This window comes from Onychomys torridus, chromosome 15 (assembly GCF_903995425.1).
Source record: "Onychomys torridus chromosome 15, mOncTor1.1, whole genome shotgun sequence".
Taxonomy (NCBI): domain Eukaryota; kingdom Metazoa; phylum Chordata; class Mammalia; order Rodentia; family Cricetidae; genus Onychomys; species Onychomys torridus.
In genome coordinates, this window is record NC_050457.1 from 48,490,652 (window position 1) to 48,509,260 (window position 18,609).

The window sequence follows — 18,609 nt, forward strand, 5'->3', positions numbered from 1 at the left end:
CAGGCCCAGCCCAGTACAGCAGGCCCAGCCCAGTACAGCAGGCCCAGCCCAGTACAGCAGGCATAGCCCAGTACAACAGGCCCAGTCCAGTGCAGCAGGCCCAGCCCAGTACAACAGGCCCAGCCCAGTGCATCAGGCCCAGCCCAGTACAACAGGCCTAGCACAGTGCAGCAGGCCCAGCTCAGTGCAGCAGGCCCAGCCCAGAACAACAGGTCCAGCCCAGTGCAGCAGGCCCAGCCCAGTGCAACAGGCCCAGCCCAGTGCAGCAGGCCCAGCACAGTACAACAGGCCCAGCACAGAACAACAGACCCAACATAGCACAACAGGCCCAGCCTACTACAGCAGGCCCAACCCAGTACAGCAGGCCTAGCACAATGCAGCAGGCCTAGCACAATGCAGCAGGCCCAGCACAGTGCAGCAGGCCCAGCCCAGTACAACAGGCCCAGCCCAGTACAACAGGCCCAGCACAGTGCAGCAGGCCCAGTCCAGTGCAGCAGGCCCAGCCCAGTACAGCAGGCCCAGCCCAGTACAGCAGGCCCAGCCCAGTGCAGCAGGCCCAGCCCAGTACAGCAGGCCGGTGCAGGGCAGGTGTGGCAGAGTACAACAGCTCAGGACGGTACAGAGATGGAGTAGGTGGAGGGAAGGTGTGTCAGTCAGCTAGGAGGGTGTGGTTGTTAAAACTACTGGTTTTCAAGATGATGTTAAAACTGCTGTATAAATCAGGTCTGGTTGTGTCTCACACTCTGTTAGGTGATGGTACAATGCTTCTGGCAGCGAGTAAAGTTTTGGACAGACTTAAACCTGTCATTGGGGTCAACACTGATCCGGAACGGTAAGCGAGAACATGTTTATTTTGTGTCTGGTTTGTAGAACTAATTTTTTAAATATTCTACGTGCAGCTATTTCTGCTTTGTTTTGTGTGTTGCCTGTTTTTGATGAATCTTAAACTTTTGAATCTATTCTTTATTGTCTTTGTGTAGTCATAATGTCGGGCTCTGTTGCTTTACAGATATTACCATAGTACATGATGTTAAAGTTATCTTTGTTCCTGGTACCATGAACATCAGAACATGTTCCAAAAACAATTTAGTGATAAAATGGGCGGTCGATCAAGTGATTGATTGCCAAGACCCGTGGATAACTGATTCCTATCTACCTTCCTATACTTCTCTCCTACATTTGTGGTCAGTCAGGTCTGGGCGGAGTTTCTGCACTGGCTTCATTTATCTGAAAGCTCTTGTTTTTCTTTCCCAACTTTGCAGATGCCTACTCTTTTCTTTATTCCAGCCATGTAGAGCCATGACCATAACCAGACTTTATAAAATTTGTCTGGATTTTCCCCACCTCCACTGTCTCATTTCTGGCAACATACTCTCATACCTTAATAACAGTCTGTTCAATTCTAGATCCACCTGTCTGTCATCCTTTTTATTCCTATATTAGGCTTAAAAAAAAAAAATCACCTAGGGAAAAAAAACCTTAGAAACTTGGGCTTGCTAACACTTCAACGTAGATTCTTGGCCACTCACGGAGATCTTTACACAGAGCCTTCTCATTGTACCCCTCTCCCCGTCCCCCCACTCAGGAGGGCCTGCTCACTTTTGTGTACTCCTGCATCCTGTTCTCCCTTGAGTGAGCCCTCCCTGTGTTCACAGAGGAGATGAAGGTAGGCGATCTCCTTCTGACATGGGTTCTGTTCCCTCTGATCCCTCTTGGGCTGCAGTCCCACCCAGGACTAGGCCTTTCCTGCCGCTCTGCATCTTGGTTACTGCCCCCTTTTAGTTCTCTTGAGCCCCTAGACAGAGCATGTATCCTCACTTCCCAGCTCTAAACTTTTGAGCCTTTTCTGGATTTGTCCTCAGCGAGTTCACTGATACCGTTTAAGAGACATCCTGAACCCAGCAGACACTGTAACTTCTGTCTTTCTGGGTTTGGGGCTTTTAAGCATACCATTTATACGATTCTTGTCTTTCCACCTCTGTGATTTCTTCTTTGTGACTGTTTTGTGAAAGGCACTTATTTTTGGTCACTGTTCCATAATGCTGTTTTCATAGATTGTAACATTCTGGGTCCCTTCGTCTTTCATTGTCTAGAACATCCCCTGCTTCTGTCCTCATCCTTAATATGCTCACTGCAGTCAGTGATGCTTCATACTGCCTCAAAGCCTTAGTGATGCCCCCACGCCGCTGCTGAGTAAGTCCAGTTCTTAACTCTGATCAGCCCAGCCAACTCACCGTACCTTTACTTGGATTTTTTTTTTTTTTTTCCAGCACTTAGATCCTTTGTCTTAGGAAATGGTCCACAGATGGTCACCTTCATGAACCATAAGACTTCATTATCTGCTGGTTCCTGTTTTCTGTCATAATTTCCTGTTACTTTCACCCTTTTTTCCATGCTGTTCTAGCAAATTGGCTTTTCATCAGATGCATTAAAAAAGCAGCTTGTCTACAAATGGTAGTCATTGCTTTTCTCCTCTGCTTCATTTTTGGTTAATGGAACCATTACCTGTGATGGAGTTGTGACTACTTTCTTATTTTCTCATCAAACTGTGAATAAATTCTAGGAATTCTGCCTTTGATTCTTCCTCTCAAAAATTTTTTAAAGTCCTTTGACAATTTTAATGCTGTGACTTTTTTCATACTCTCCTTAATTCCTTCCAGATCCACCTTCAACCCTCTCACCCCTCAAGAGCCCGACTTAAAAACCCCGTTTACTTCAGTATGTGCTGTCCATACAGTTCTGGGTTGGGGGTATCCACTGGAGTGTGGTGGACCCACCAGGAGCCACACACTAATAGAAAACCGACTCTGCTTCTCCCAGAAGCTGTCAACTCTCCATAGCTCTTGAGTTAGACCTAGGGCTCATGAACCCTTGCAGTCCATGCCAGATAGACTGACTTGATCATGCACAGGCATTGTACAGAACCTGCCATGTCTAGAAGACACCATTGAGTCCATCTCTTATGGTCCTCACTGCCACTAAACATAGCTCAGGCCTTCATAGGCTATTGCTGAAAATACTTTAGTAACCAATAGTTCAAACATGGAAGCCTATGGGGGCCATTCACATATCACTCCTGGTCTTTTTCTAAAGTGCAGGTCTGATTATAGTTGCTCCTTAATTAAAATCTTCTACAGTTCCCCTGTGGCCTTCAGGGTACATCGCAAATTCCTTAGCTAAGATACACACTCTTTTGCCATCTGCTGCTTCTCTGCTCTTGCGGTGTCTTCTGTAATGTAGTCACAGGCACTGTGTAGCTTTCAGTGGAAAAAATGCATGTGTGGATTTAAACTTCCTGGAGCAGCCTAGAATCTTTCTAAAAGGCTCAGAGTGAACGCTAACCATGTGAGCATCTGTTCACACCTTGGTTGGAGACCCACCCAGGCGAGTTTTGGCTCTGGCCAGAGGCTTTGTTGACATAGGAGATAGTAGATGGTTGGAAGGAGAGAGAGAGCTCTCCAGAAGGCCTGTGCTATTTTCATGCTCTTTGTTTCCTGCTGCCAAGAGTGTGCTTGTGCCTGGGCCAAGCTTACCCGTGGCCATTCCCTCAAGACGGAGTGTCAGAATGTACTGCTGTCCCTCAAGATGGGGTATCAGAATATACTGCTGTAGTTCCCAGTCCAGCCTCAGTGGCCTCAGCTGGTCTCCCAACTCCCTGCACAGACTGCATGTAACTAACCTCTTCCTGTCTTTCCCGCCTGTCTCAGCTGTTACACAGTTAATTCTTTTCAGTATAGGACCTTGAGTCTCAATTTCTCTAACATTAACATTTTATACACAGTATTCAGGAAACATCTGAAGAATGAATGTAATTAAATGATCTTTTTTTTTTTTTTTTAAAGATTAATAATTTATTATATATACAGTGTAATATCTGCATGTATCCCTTCAGGCCAGAAGAGGGCACCAGATCTCATTACAGATGGTTGTGAGCCACCATGTGGTTGCTGGAAATTGAACTCAGGACCTCTGGAAGAGCAGCCAGTGCTCTTAACCACTGAGCCAGCCCCTAATTAAATGATCTTAGGGGGTACCTGAATAAACATTCTCTGAGATTAAAAGATTAGTTTAGTAATCAATCTTTGATTCTCTTCAGTGTTGATGCATGTAGGTTTTAGCAGTTCTTAATAGCCTCTTTTTATATCATTACCATAAGAGATTGTTAACTTGAGTGATTTTAGGGTTGAATTGTATTTTTTTTTTTTTGAAAAGCTGGCTTTAAGACAGAAGCCTGTCACGTTTGGAGGCCTTAGCTTTGCCTATGGAGGCAAGAAGACAAAACAAAGAACTCTTAAAAATCTATTTTTCTAAATAGAAAATAGAGAAAAGGGCAAGCTGTATTTATTAATACCTTGTCATGAAGTCAAAGTTCATCTGGGGCTGCAGGCATTTGAGGGTTTCCTTTGGTCTGAAACATTAGCTTTAAGATGACTAGCTCACATGGACTCAGTCTGAATTAAAAATATTATTCAGTTGGTCTCTTCTGTCTTCCACACTCACTCTACTGAGCCTGGTAAGTAATTAGCTTTGAATGTCATAGTAGTGAGCCTTCGTTAGTATCCTTGTGTGGCTTCCAGCTTGCTCTCCTTTTTCAGTGAGGGCTGGCCAGTGAGGCCAGGGAACTGGGGTGATACTGAAAATTCTAAGCCATGTTCTAAGCTTCTGTGATGGATTGCTAATTAACTAGTCAGATACCATGATACTGACATCAGTGTAGTTACCCCTGTGAAGGAAGGCTCCCATCAGAGGAACTGAGACCTCCTGCTTGTAGCTGGCACTAGCTTGCCTGCCTTAAGCAACCTGGGAAATGTATCAAGTAGCCTAAGTCAGGCCTTCAGATACCTGGAGCCCAAGCTGGTGTCTGAGTATATGACCTCATGAGAGAGTGTAACCTTCTGTGGACAGTAGTTTAGACTTGCACTTCATCTAAGGAGATGTTTTCCATCAGATGACTGTGTTACCTTTTATATAGTAGACCTAGTGTAAAATATTAGTGGCTATACAAATTTTAGAAGCCTAGAGGATAGATGTGTTTCAAGTGGTCCAGGCTTAAAGTCTCAGCACCCAGACCTGTAAGCAGTCTGTGATACCAAACAATAACAAAAAATTTGAAAATGAGGTTCTGTTATTGACCTCTATAGATGGAGACATTGCTTAGCTGTACTTTGCAAAAACTTCTTTTTCTACTCATTAATTTACATTTTATAATATATTAGTTTCTTATCAAGACTTCTTTTTGGTGAGATCTACTCAGCCTTTCCTTCAAGACTAGAGCACCACAGGAATGAGGATAATGAAAATTTCTGGGTATCATTAGGAGTCACATCTTGTCAATGTCCTGTAGCTACTTAAAAGGAATCTTCCACTTGGTAATTTTCAGTTTTTTTTTTTTTTGTTGTTGTTTTATAGATTTTTATTTTTAATTATGTATGTGTGTCTGTGTGGGATATAGTCATGTGAGTTTACGGCCATCAGAATCAGTAAAAGTTGTCTGTTAGGTGCTCTGGAACTAGAATAGAAGTGGTTGTGAGCCATCTGGCATGGGTGCTGGGAGCTGAACTCCGGTCCTCTGGAAGAGCAGTACGTATTCCTAACCACAGAGCCATCTCTCCAGCTTTGCAAGTCCTCATTTTAAGTTGTCTTCCACATCAGTCTGTGAATTCCTTGAAGTTCATCTTTGATATATTTTGAGTAAGTGAAAGGGTATACTGGGATGAGCTTTCTCAGTTCTTTGGCTTAAGGATGACTTAAATGATTCAAAATGCTTTCACATTTTGATTTCACACATTTCATAGTTTGATTATTTAGAATAACCTTGCATGGTTGGTGCTCATGACAATTTTAGAAATAAACAATCTTAAGTGACTTATCTGAAGTTAATAGTTAAGTAATTTAGAGGTATGGGGAAGGATCCCACTCTACCACTGGGTAAATTGACAGGGTGATTGGTAGCAGAATTTTGCTATTATCGGTTTCATCGTAGTGTGGAAACATAGGTGTAATTATGTTTTGTTAAAGCTGGTTGTAGACAATTGTATGTTTAGTCTTTGTTGTTGTTATTGAAAGTACAGACAGTTTGTGGCAGAAGTGAAGTATAGGGTTGAAATTTAGAAAAATTGGTCTCTAATTTTGTAGTTTAGTGATGCTCTGAATTTTTTCTCCTCTTCCCATTTTCCTCCACCCTTATTCCACCCGAACATCCCTTGACATCCCAGGTCTGAAGGTCATTTATGTCTGCCTGTTCGATACACACATTCCTTCCCTGAAGCCTTACAGAAGTTCTCTCGTGGTGAGTTCAGGTAGGAAGTTCTTATTCTTCGGATTTGATTCTGTAATAAATCTGTGCTGCTGTTACTTTCAAAAAGAGGACAAGCAGAGAAACTGGAGTACTTCGTTGTTACCTAAGTAGCTGTAAAAAATTCAGTGAGTCAGTTGCAGATCTCTCCTATCTTCTCCTAGTCCAGTTAGAGCAAGGAGAAAACGTGACAAATGTTACTCAGCCTGTAATTGCAAATGAAGAATTTACTCCTTCAGCCAGAGTGAAGTTATTCTACTTTACTTAAAGTCTTAAAGTCTTATCACTAATACATGTTCTTAGCATTTGGTAGAAAGATAGTTCAAGCTGTTGAGTAAAATTGAAGAATCAGTTTTATATTTGTACTTTTAACTGATAATGAATGGATGCTTGTATGTTATTATTATTATTTTGTTGTTGTTGTTGTTTTGTTTTCCAGACAGGGTTTCTCTGTGTAGCTTTGGTGCCTGTCCTGGAACTCACTCTGTAGCCCAGGCTGGCCTCGAACTCGCAGAGATGCGCCTGCCTCTGCCTCCCGAGTGCTGGGATTAAAGGCGTGCGCCACCACCGCCCGGCTGGATGCTTATATGTTTAATCCAACCAGGATGTACTTCTCAGTCTCTTTGTCTTATCTATGAAGTGCTTTTTAAGAAGTGGGGTGAGATTTTGTAAAATCATACTTCTCAGAGCTGGGGAGATGATCAGTGGGTGGGAGTGCTTGCTGTGAAAGCGGGGGCCCAAGTTTTGAATTACCATTTATGTCTTTAGATGTAGTAAGTGACTCACGCTTGCCGTTTCTTAATCTCCTTTCCTATTGTTTAAAAACAGGCACCATTGCTTGGCAGTGGTGGCTCATGCCTTTAAATCCCAGCATTTGGGAGGCAGAGACAGGTGGATCTCTGTGAGTTCGAGGCCAGCTTGGTCTACAGAGTGAGTTCCGGGACAGCCAGGGATACACAGAGAAACCTTGTCTCAAACAATAACAACAACAACAACAACACAACACCCTACAACAACAGTAAAATGAATCATCATTTTGAAATTTTAGGGGATGTTCATCTAATACATTCACCTTAATGGGGTACTGTTTGCCTTCTGTGATAGATTTTGCTAAGCAAACGCATGCTTATGTCCAGCTCTTATGGATTTAATGGTTTATTATTAAGATTTTAATTTAGATTACCTTGTAGATTTTTATATAAGCTTATTAGACATTACCAACAACTGGAAAGAGAAGTAAACATCCACACATGTCTTTCGGAAGGGACCTGTGGGCCTCAGCAGTGTGTGCAATAATTTATTAATGGAGTAATTAGCTGCCTTTTTAAAAATTTTTTTTCTCCCTTTTTGGCAGGGTCTCGCTATATAGGTCTAGCTGTCTTGGACACTAGCCTTGTAGACTAGGCTGGCCTGGAACTTGCCTCAACCTCCCCAGTGCTAGTATTAGAGACATATAGATATGCCACCGTGCTGTACCTGTAATTAGCTTCTCGGTGCATTTTTAATTCGCTGGGTTATTGCAGTGTCTAATCCTTGTGTTTGACTTGACTGTAAGTCCCTTTCTTCACTTTCAGGTGGCTGTGGAGGCAGCGTATCAGGTTATATCTGGAAGGGACTGGCATAAACCCCATTCCTGTGGACCTTCATGAACAGCAGCTGAGTTTGAATCAGCACAGCAGAGCCTTTAACGTCAAAAGAGCCGATGACGGAAGTAGGTGGCCTGGACACTAGCCCTGGGTGGGCACTATTTAACTTCTAGGGTTTTGAAGCAACAATTTACATTTAAGTTGCTTTTAGTGCCACTAGTAACTCTTAAAAAAGTACTTTTTGCTGGCTTAAAGTTCTGTTGTTGTTATAATTAGAATCTAAGCAGAGCATGTTTCCAGATGAACTGTCTCTAGGACAGGTCTGAAAACTAGTTGATTAGGGGTGGATTATTTAATGGCCGGCAGGACAGTTGACTCTTAGGGAAAGACCTTTGACAGACAAGTCAGAAGGAAGTAGGAGAGACTGAATGAGCTGACCTGAGGGAGAGCTTGTAAGTATGTGTTCTGTAGTTAAGTGTGTGATTCACCCTTTACTCTCTCTGTTTATTGTCACTGTTGATTAAAACCTTTCTTGTTGGAAAATTTTGCATCTAGCTTTGAGATTTCTGTTTAAAGTACATTACTGAGAATCCTGCAGCTGTACTGTTTGAGGGTTAAAGTGAATATTCAGCTTTGCTCTAATTTATGGATTTTTATTTAGTCATATTTTCTTACTGTTTACAGTAACTTTAAAACTTAAGTGGAACAAAAACAATCACAATAGAAATGTCCATGGACTATTTTAAAATATTCTTTTTTTTCTCTTTGAAAATTTTCTTGGTAAACTTGAGGAATAGTGTCTTAACCCCCCCCCCCCCCCACCACCACCACTGCACCTCCTTTCTGCTGTGTCTTGGTGACCGATAGCTTTGTTATTGTAGCATGTTTCTAAGGTCTGATTTCATGTCATGTTGGAAAGATTCTCTTTCCCTTAAAAAAATCATTCACTTTCATAAATTTAAGGAATTTTGTATACATGAATTCCCATTACTAGTTTTGAAAATCTCTATTAATTATAAAGTAAGATTTAATGATCATAGTTTAGAAATTTTATTTTATCCTTCACTAAAAGAAGCTTCTACTGGGCTGGGAAGATGGCCCAGTGGATGAGGCACTCAGGTTCAAGTGTGAGGAATGGCGTTTGGATCCCCAGAGCCTGCGTGGCACCCCCTCGGATCCCAGCACTCAGAGGCAGAGGCAGGGTTGCTGGCACAAGCTTACCAGCGAGACCGTCTCCAACTTCACTTTCGAGATCTCCCCTCGCAAGTGGAGAGAGACCAAGGAGCTCCTGCACTCAAACTTGGTGGCCTCCACAGGCCTGTACACGTGTGTGCTTGCACCTGCACACGCACCTGCTCACACACACTCGAGCTACATACGTGCTTGCAGGCACACCACACCATCCAAAACACCACATCTTCAAAAGAGGCTGAATTTCTTCTTTTCATCAGTAGTTACATCTTCTGAGAAGTAGAGAAAGCCATACAGAGATCATACCTAGAAATGAGCTGTTCACACTCCAGAAGTCTAGCTCGGTATCCAGGGCGAACATCTGATGAGTGACCGTGCTGGGGAAGCAACAAAAAATGGCCGAAGTAAAGTCATCTGTGGGAGCCCGTCTTCAGGTTCCTCCTGGCTTTACCCAGCAGGTCCGCGTAGAGGATGATTGGACCACGGGCCTGAGTGCAGGTGTCTGAGATGGTCTGCACTTGGCTGTGCTGGGGGAGGAGGTCTTTTGCTCCGCCCCTTGGCATCTCTATAAATACCTTAGGGCAGAGACGGTCAGGGTCCGTTGGGATAGGTTCCAGGCCCTCTCGAGGCTGTCATGTATTTTCTACCCCTTTATCTCCACAGTCTAAACCCTTCTATCTAGTACTTGCTGCTCTCACTCAAGAAAACTCTGGGGAACTGTGGGGTTGGTGGGTAAGCGCCCCGCAGTAATCCAAGAAAATGTCTCAAAATTTTAGGCAATAACGTGAATTGAAAGAACTCAAAAATCTTTAGCGTATGTAGTGATAGTAAATCCCCACACCCAGCATGTGTCAGAAGCCTGTGAGTGGGACTTCAGGAGGGTGGGATAGGTCACTGATGGATAGATCCTGTGTGGTCTGGAATCTGGGTAGTTCCGGTTTGTCAGTAGTGGTGTCAGACACCGATGTCATTGTAACTCTACAGCTGTCACTGTTAGGATTGACAGCATGGTATTCACTCTGTCAAGGGACTGTTTTAGAGGGTTTTGATTAGAGCTTATTTAAATAGAAGTATTTCAAAGGAAATTGAGAGCCATTTCAAGGTGCGTGCTGAACATCTAACTTAAGTTCTCTGTGTGTCAGCAGGAAACACTGCTTAGAAAACTCACACTTGGGTTTTCAAATACAAGAATAGGTTTGAGATTATAAATACATTTGATAATTTAGCTTTTCAGTGTAGAACAAGACTAACGAGAACACCTTTACACCTTTGAACTTAAAGGAAATTATGCAACTTTGAACCAATGACATTTTTGTCTTATGTAATGTGACCCATCCTTGGCTAGGTTTCTTGTTACAAGTTATACACGTGCATACACACACACACACACACACACACACACACAAACACATACACACACACACACACACACACACACACACACACGCACACACACACACAGATATTTTATTACCAGTGTACCTTCAAAGGGGAAGGTGGATTGATTGGTTTTTCCTTTTTAAATTTTAATTATATCATTTAATAATTGTTATTTGCAAGGCTAATTCTGTGAATTTGGGGACATGAATTAGTTTGATAAACAGCATCAGATCTGTCATGGCTTTATGCAGCTTATCTTAACTGTACAGGGAGTGGTCAGACAGCCCAGGGTTCTCTCATATGCTAAGAGCTCCTGCCTTTTTTTTTTTTTTCAAGACAGGCTTTCTCTGTGTAGCTTTTGCACCTTTCCTGGATCTCGTTCTGTAGACCAGGCTGGCCTCAAACTCACAGAGATCCGCCTGCCTCTGACTCCCGAGTGCTGAGATTAAAGGCGTGCGCCACCACCGCCCTGCCGCTCCTGCCATATTTTAAGGTCTCTGAGTTTTCCACTTATTTCTTGTGTTTTGTGGGGAGAATCCAGAGAACATGGAGGATCTTAAGGAAGCTTTAGAAGCCAGTACTCCCTTCTCATTACTTCTGACCACCTTCCAGCTAGGAGGCTGTACCTAGTGCAGGTGGACTAGGAAATAAGAGAGTCTGATAATAAGGTAATGTGAGAGAAGTGCACACCGCAGCAGTCTCTGCCACTAGTTTTAACATTTGTCTGTTTGTGTCAATTATGACCTTGTAATTGATTGTGTTGAATAGAACATTGTTAATTAGTACTCAGTTCATATTTTTGTGTCTTTATATATACCCTATGTATCTTTATATACAATGTATCTGTATAAATACATAATATCTTTATACAGAAGCAAATTATTAGTGGGTAGTTTTTAAATACTTAAGAGTTGGGAGTCATTTAGCATGAAAAATAAAAGCATGTGATTACAGAAATTTTAATTTACTTGACAAAAAGTTTGAAATGAAATTCAACAAGCACAGATATTTAAAAAGGTGATACGAAGCCAAGTGTAGTAGCAGATGTCTTGGATCCCAGAGCATGGAAGTCAGAGGCAGGCGGATCTCTCCCAGTTTGGGTTTGAGGCCAGTGTGGTCTGCAAAGTGAATCCCAGGAGAGCCAGAGCTCTATAAAAGAGAGACCCTGACTCCCCCCGCCATGAAAACCTGAACAAACTCCAAAAAACACACGGTATGGAGAGGAAAAGAGAAACAGGTAGAAAGTTAAGTCCATATAAGAGAAAACTGCATGAAGACAGGAGTGCATATATGCTAATAATATTTGTTGAATATCTGCTGTCAGTTGAACATTTGTGGAGAATTCAGGGGTATGAAGATGTAAAAAATTTCATTAATAATTACTTTAAGGAAAAATAATCTAATCGAGACAGGGTTTCTCTGTGTAGTTTTGGTGCCTGTCCTGGATCTTGCTCTGTAGACCAGGCTGGTCTTGAACTCAGAGATCCACCTGGCTCTGCCTCCCAAGTGCTGGGATTAAAGATGTGTGCCATCACTGCCCAGTGAGCAATAAGTTTTTTAGTGTTATATATCTGTCTAACTATCCAATATGAGATTGTCTTGAAGCAAATTGGGATAATATCAAGTTAAACTGAATTAAATGGCCTTGAATGCAATAACATTTAGTTAAACACAGAATCTTTGGAATATGGTTTTTGGCCAGGTGCGGTGGTGTGTCCCTGTATTCCTGGGATGCAGTGTGTCAGGTTCTTTTTGTTAAGCTTACAAAGCCAGCAAATAGCAACTGCTCAGAGAACGTTTGGGACTGTAACAGGAACCCTTTATAGCTGAAAGAATAGTTCAGTCCCTTTAGGAGGTTAAAATCCAGAAAGAATGAGAAAAGTACTATATTTGGTGTCATAAACATGTACACAGACTTATGGAGTAAGCAGGTCAGAAGTCAGAGGTCATGTTGGTGACAGTTTGGCTCAGCAGTGTATTCAGTGTCTAATGTGAGTTAGATCTCTATCCTATGCAACAAATTACTCCAATCTTTAGCATCATTCTAAGCCCACAGGGTGTGAAGCTCAGAATCCGGAAACATCTTAACTGTTAATTCTAGTTTAGGGTTCTTCGGGAAGAGATAATCAAGCTGTCAAGTTGAACCACAGTACTGGGACTGGAGAATTCACTTGCTGGTTGTTATGTGATGGTTAGCAGAAGGCTTCATTTCCAGCCTTAACCTGATGTGAGTGACTGCAGGGCTGGCAGAGAGAAAGACAGAGAGACAGACAGACAGATGAGACAGAAACAGAGACAGGCATACATAGCAAGACAGAAGCACACTGTCTTTTCTGACCTACTTTGTCTCAGTGATAGGTGCACTGTCAGATCACTTGTGTTGGCGTATGACCCACCCCTAGTTTGATGTCATGGAACAGGGTGGGAACTCTGGATGGCAGGGATAACCATGGAGGCTGCTGCCATAGCTGGGATGGACTGGCTAAGTGTTGACTTAGGAGAAAGTGTAGAAGGAAGAGACAAGTAAACTTTTCTCACACTGCTTCCCTGTGGGAGACGCTGGACTTCCAGTGCTGCTGATGACGTGGGCATGGGGGTGGCATTTGCAGCTGAAAATTGACCAGCGACAGAAAGGGGAGGGAGTTCTTTAAAGTGACAAGGTCAAGTTTAATCCTCCAATACTGTGCTGATGAAGAACATTTAGTTGAATGGGACAGAATAAACAAAAGATGTGGAAGGGAGATATGTCTTCCTGATATTTTCATTTCTAAAAACATTTTTGAACGCCAGATGGTGGTGGTGGTGCACGCCTCTAATCCCAGCACTCGGGAGGCAGAGGCAGGCGGATCTCTGTGAGTTCGAGGCCAGCCTGGTCTCCAAAGTGAGATCCAGGAAAGGCGCAAAGCTTCACAGACAAACGCTGTCTCGAAAAACAAACAAACAAAAAACCAAAAAAAAATTTTTGAGATTTTTCTCATTTAAAAAAAAGTGCTGTTTCCTTTCATTCTTTTATTTTAACTTAAAATATATTTTTTTTAGAGATTGGAACATTTTCCATTCCCTTTTCTTTCCTCCAAACTCTCATATACACCCCTCCTTGTTCTCTTTCAAATACATGGCCTCATTTTTCATTAATGGTTGTTACATGTGTATATATATGTGTATATACACATGTGCATTTCTAAATATAACTATATAATGTTACTAATGTGTGTTTTCAGGGCAAACTATTTGGTATTAGCTAACCAGTTGCTGTTCTCTTCCCTGGCGAAGACTATTATATTATCCCTTAGTTGCCTATTGTGGTAACATTGTGTCCCCCAATATATTGTGTACCCTAATAAACTTATCTGGGATCAGAGAACAGAATAGCCACTAGATAGCCATAGAGGCCAGAAAATGGTGGCACACTCATCTTTAATCCTAGCATTCTGGAGGCAGAGATCCATCCAGATCTCTGAGTTCAAAGCCACACCAGAAACAGCCAGGCATGGTGACCTTTAATCCTAGGAAGTGATGGCAGGAAGCAGAAAGGTATATAAGTAGTGAGGGCCAGGAACTAAGTTTGATAAGCTTTTAGCTTTTAGCAGTAGTTCAGCTGAGATCCATTCGGATGAGGACACAGAGGCTTCCAGTTTGAGGAAACAAGACCAGCTGAGGAATTGGCGAGGTGAGGTTGGAGGTTGGATGTGGTTTGTTCTGTTTCTCTGATCTTTTGGCGTTCACCCCATATCTGGCCCCGGAGTTGTTTTTATTTATTAACCCTTTAAGATCTGTGCTATAGCCTATAGTTCTTCGTGTAGGGTTGAGGCTTCATGGGCTTTCCCTCGTCCACCCTGGAATGTCTGTTGTCATTGTCCCTGTGTGGCTCATGTTGGCACAGTCATGTTAGTGAGACCTTGTAGGTGTAGCTCTGACATTGGTAGATCTATCTGGGTTGGTTCCAGTATGAACCATGCAAGTAACTTGTGCCCTAAATCCAAAGTGGTTCTTTTAAATGAGTATGGTCAGTTCCTCCTCTAGTTCTTTCCAGATAAAATTCGGTTAATACTATAACACTTAAAACATGACTTCAAGGGTTACAGCTAGAGAGACAGAGCTTTGATTTGTTGGTAGAGATTAAGTGACTTCAGGCTTTAGCTTATGAACAGTTTAAGATGCTTCTGTGTTCGTTGTATTAAAGAATCCAGTGCTCTTCAAACTCTGGAGTTTTAGGAGCTGTTTATTTTAATAGTTCTGAAATTCAAGGAACTCTCTGATCTCTCATTTTCTCCTGCAGGCTCCGAGGCTTCGGGACCTCAGCTTTTACCAGTGAGGGCACTCAATGAAGTCTTCATTGGGGAGAGTCTGTCATCCAGGTACGCTGACGATTGTGACTGGGATGTGGAATTCGGTGTTTCAGACTTCTTTTGATAGTTTCCTCTGATTTCTACAACCTGGCTTATAGAAGTAGTAATAGAATAGTATATAGTATATATTATATACTATGTAATAGTATATAAGAGGAGTTATTATTTAATAATATTATTTTCAAAGCCATCACATATGCTGAAACTAAGGAAGTAGACTATTCTATGAGGAAAGTGTTTGTGAACCTCCACATTCAGCAGTTCCTCAGAGTCCTTACTGCACTGCCATTGATCCTAAAGGCTCAGGAGAGTGAGGTACTCGACATACATTTGCAGGTGATGACATTTTTTTAAGTAGCCTGTATTAAAAATTTCTCTTCTAAAACTGAGTGCAGTAGCGCATTCCTATACTCCAGCTGCTTGGGAGGCCTCTGACAGTCTTGTTAAAGTTCAGGAGCTTGAGGCCCTGGCTTAGGCAGCATCATGAAAACCTATCCCTCCTCTTGACTCTCTCCCACCCTCTATCTTCCCTTTCCTCTCCCCTCCCCCTCACAACATAGTAAAAACCTCTCTCTCACACACACCAAACATACACATATCCTCTCTGTCTCTGTCTCTCTGCCTCTGTCTCTCTCTCTCTCTCTCTCTCACACACACACACACATACACACACACTCATATACATATGTCTCACACACATCTCTCACATATTCTCACACACATGCATTATTACACATACACATACACATTGTCACACTCACACATAGATTTCTTTCCTCTTCTGTCTCAAACTTATAAACATACACACATACACAAGTAGCGGAAAATGCCTCCAATTATTTGTGCTTTTAAAGCTGATTTGCTTATTTACTTCTTCTTGTGCAGGATCCAGTTATGAACCACACCCTGCATTTTGCTGTTGTGGCTTTCCGCTTATAAAATTAATAATAACTTCTTTACTGTCATTTGGGGTACTGATACTTTGGGCCAGTCTGAGCCAGTTGGTTGCAGGACACCCTTATTTTAGGTCTGCCCTTTCTTTGCTGTGTAAGCTTCAGGTAAGGTGGCTTTTGATCATGCTACACAGTTGTTGTTCAGTGTTTAATGTCACCCTAACACAAATGTGTCGACAGTTCGAGGTCAGTGTCTTTATTAAGGGCTGGAGATGCATCTCAGTGGCAGACTGCTTTCCCAGCATGTGTGAAATGTGTGAATCTCTAGGTTTAGTTCCCAGTAGTGTACGTACACACACACACACACACACACACACACACACACATCATCATCATCATCATTATTAGAAAAAATTCAATGTAGACATATAGAATATACTTTATTACTGATGAATGTGTTTTCTGATACCTAACTATAACAGCTTTGAAGTACCAACATTTTCTTCCAACCTTGAAACCACGTGATCACTTGCTGTGAAATGACCACCAGGGAATAGTCAGTTTCACTACAGTCCATTGTGCATGTTTTCCCCAGTTTGTGATTGTATAAATTAGGTGCAGAAACGGGAGGTGAGTTCAGGTCCTGCCTTTCTGCTGTCACAGCCACGTGACCTTCGAGAGCCATATTGTTGAATCCCTAGTTGTAATAATGTATGGACCACTGCGAATTTTCTTTATTGCAAGTTATATCTTTTCATAAGGATATATGATGAGAGATTTGTCATAACTTTCTTGTCATAAAAGTGACATCCACCTTCCAGCTAATACTGAATAAATAGCTTTATTATATCATGAATACAGTTTACATTAAAATTGTGACTAATGAGGCAGAATTATTTGAACAATTCTTTTGAATTACTGTATTTTGTTGTGTATAATATTTAATAAAATACATTGTGTGCCTATTACATACCATGTGTAAGTTACTAGGGATACAAAGATGTATGAAAAAGGTGAGGTTTGTAAAAATGTAAGTTTTTAAAATTTTATAATAGTCTTCCAAGAAATAAAATACTTACAGGAAATGTATAACTTATATGTAAAATGTATTTATTTTAACATAGTAAGACATATGAGATATGTGTCCAGAAAGTTTTATCTCATGCTGTGTGTCAAATTTCACACAATGTAGAGACGATAATAGGTTTTGATGTGTAGAAGAGGAGGAGAGAATGAGAGAGGCACCAGAGAGCATCCGTTAAGTCGAAAAGAGCTGTGAGTCTGTGTTTACTATGGGAAGCCACTTGTGGTTTACCTCACTCTGTTTATAGAGAAGGCGTGGCTAGCCAAATCGAGCTGCTCCGTTCATGGCTGCATACTTTGTATTTACTGAAGAGATAATGTAGAAGAGAATTTGGGAAATTGGGACCAGAAGGCAGACTGGGAGTCAGTGAAGTCTCACAGGGTGATGTCTGCTGCTTTTTTGTTCTTGGATGTCTCTCCTTAGCTGTTTAGTAAGAGAAGTGAACAGTGAGTGGTTCAGTTTGAGGCAGTTGAGCATGGTGTAACTATTCTGGAGGCTTTAGGGCTAATTTTTAAAGACTCTGTGACTGGGCCCGTAGGCAAAAAGAGCATGAACACATTAAATGCCTGCTCTCTGCTGTCCATCAAGCTGTGTATATTGTATTGTTGTTCATGCTGTCATAGCAGCCCCATGAGGAAGGAAGCTGGTTATCTGCAAGAGCGGTGAGATCCAGAAGGGTCCAATAGTTGCATAGGTCATGTAATTATTTAGAAGCAAAACTGTCCTTTAAGCCCATTATTCCTGGTCCCAGACTTGGGTTGAGGCTTTACTGTGCTCTGGAACCTTACATGCTTTGCTTGGAAAACAGGAAGCACAGCAATGTTTTGCCTGCCTCACTTTCAATGTTCTTAGATTGAAGAACATTTTCAAAGCCCGTGTTTTTTGTTTTCTGTCTGTTCTGACCTAGAATGCCTTATTGTTGGGCTGTAGCAGTGGACAATTTAAGAAGAAGTATACCCAATCTAAAGGGACTGTGAGTTTTACTGCTGCCTTAAAAATAATCTCCCCGAAACAAAAATCCCGTGAATTAACTAATCCCGATAAACCTGCATGTAGATTGACACTAAATTTGCTCATCCCTTGGGCTCGGCGCCTCTCACCTGGCTGTAACTGTCTCCCACTCTCTTCTGATCCTCTCCACTCTCACTCTCCTTTTCCGGCTTTGTTCTAGCACAGTAGCAGATATACTGCTGACTTGTCTGCACATAATAGGCTTCTCATGTGCTTTTTTGAGGAAGAAATAACTGACCCATGAACTAGATTAAAGGTGAATGTTAGGTCTGTTGTCTTTTATAGAGAACAGTGATGAGAACTCATATTAGGAGCTTGGAGAAGTTGAAGGAATTAGAATGAGAAATAAATTACTAACGTGTTAGTGTTTGCAAGTATGTTTAATAACTTATTTTGAAAACCCGTATTTTATTAAGAGTTTAACTTCTTAATTTGCTGAAGAAACAGTCTAATATTTGCGAGTGACACCATTATTCTAAGGTAGAATTTAAGCAGTAGGCTTTTACATACTTCAGAAGTTCTTCCTGTTATCCACTCAGTATTTAAAGAATAGTCTCCTGTGTGCTGGTGCCAAAAAACTCATTTCGTATTTATGGAATATTCTAAAACATACTAACTGTTCAAGCAATTATACCTTGATATTATTTTTAGTTTTGTCTGCTGATATAGAATTGATTGAAGGTTTTCTTCACACTTTTATCTGTTGGCCTACTACCATTTAAAATGGTATACTAGCATATAGCTTAAGCAAGAGTTTAGCAGCAAAACTACGGTTATTACAGAGTTAGGTGTAGATGGTGTTATGTCAGGAACTCGGTGC

At 41.7% G+C, this 18,609-nt stretch overlaps 1 protein-coding gene across 4 annotated transcripts in view; it reads left to right on the plus strand.

Annotated features, from left to right (window-relative positions):
• Nadk2 (NAD kinase 2, mitochondrial) overlaps positions 1 to 18,609 on the plus strand; it is a 45,373-nt gene that overhangs the window by 16,727 nt on the left and 10,037 nt on the right. For 3 of the 4 annotated variants that reach the window (XM_036206935.1, XM_036206939.1, XM_036206937.1), the window contains exons 4-8: positions 751 to 832; positions 6,216 to 6,299; positions 7,870 to 8,006; positions 14,732 to 14,810; positions 17,686 to 17,751. In XM_036206935.1, the coding sequence (XP_036062828.1) occupies positions 751 to 832; positions 6,216 to 6,299; positions 7,870 to 8,006; positions 14,732 to 14,810; positions 17,686 to 17,751 (448 nt within the window). The remainder of the gene's footprint in view (positions 1 to 750; positions 833 to 6,215; positions 6,300 to 7,869; positions 8,007 to 14,731; positions 14,811 to 17,685; positions 17,752 to 18,609) is intronic. The other variant, XM_036206936.1, reaches the window with a different exon arrangement.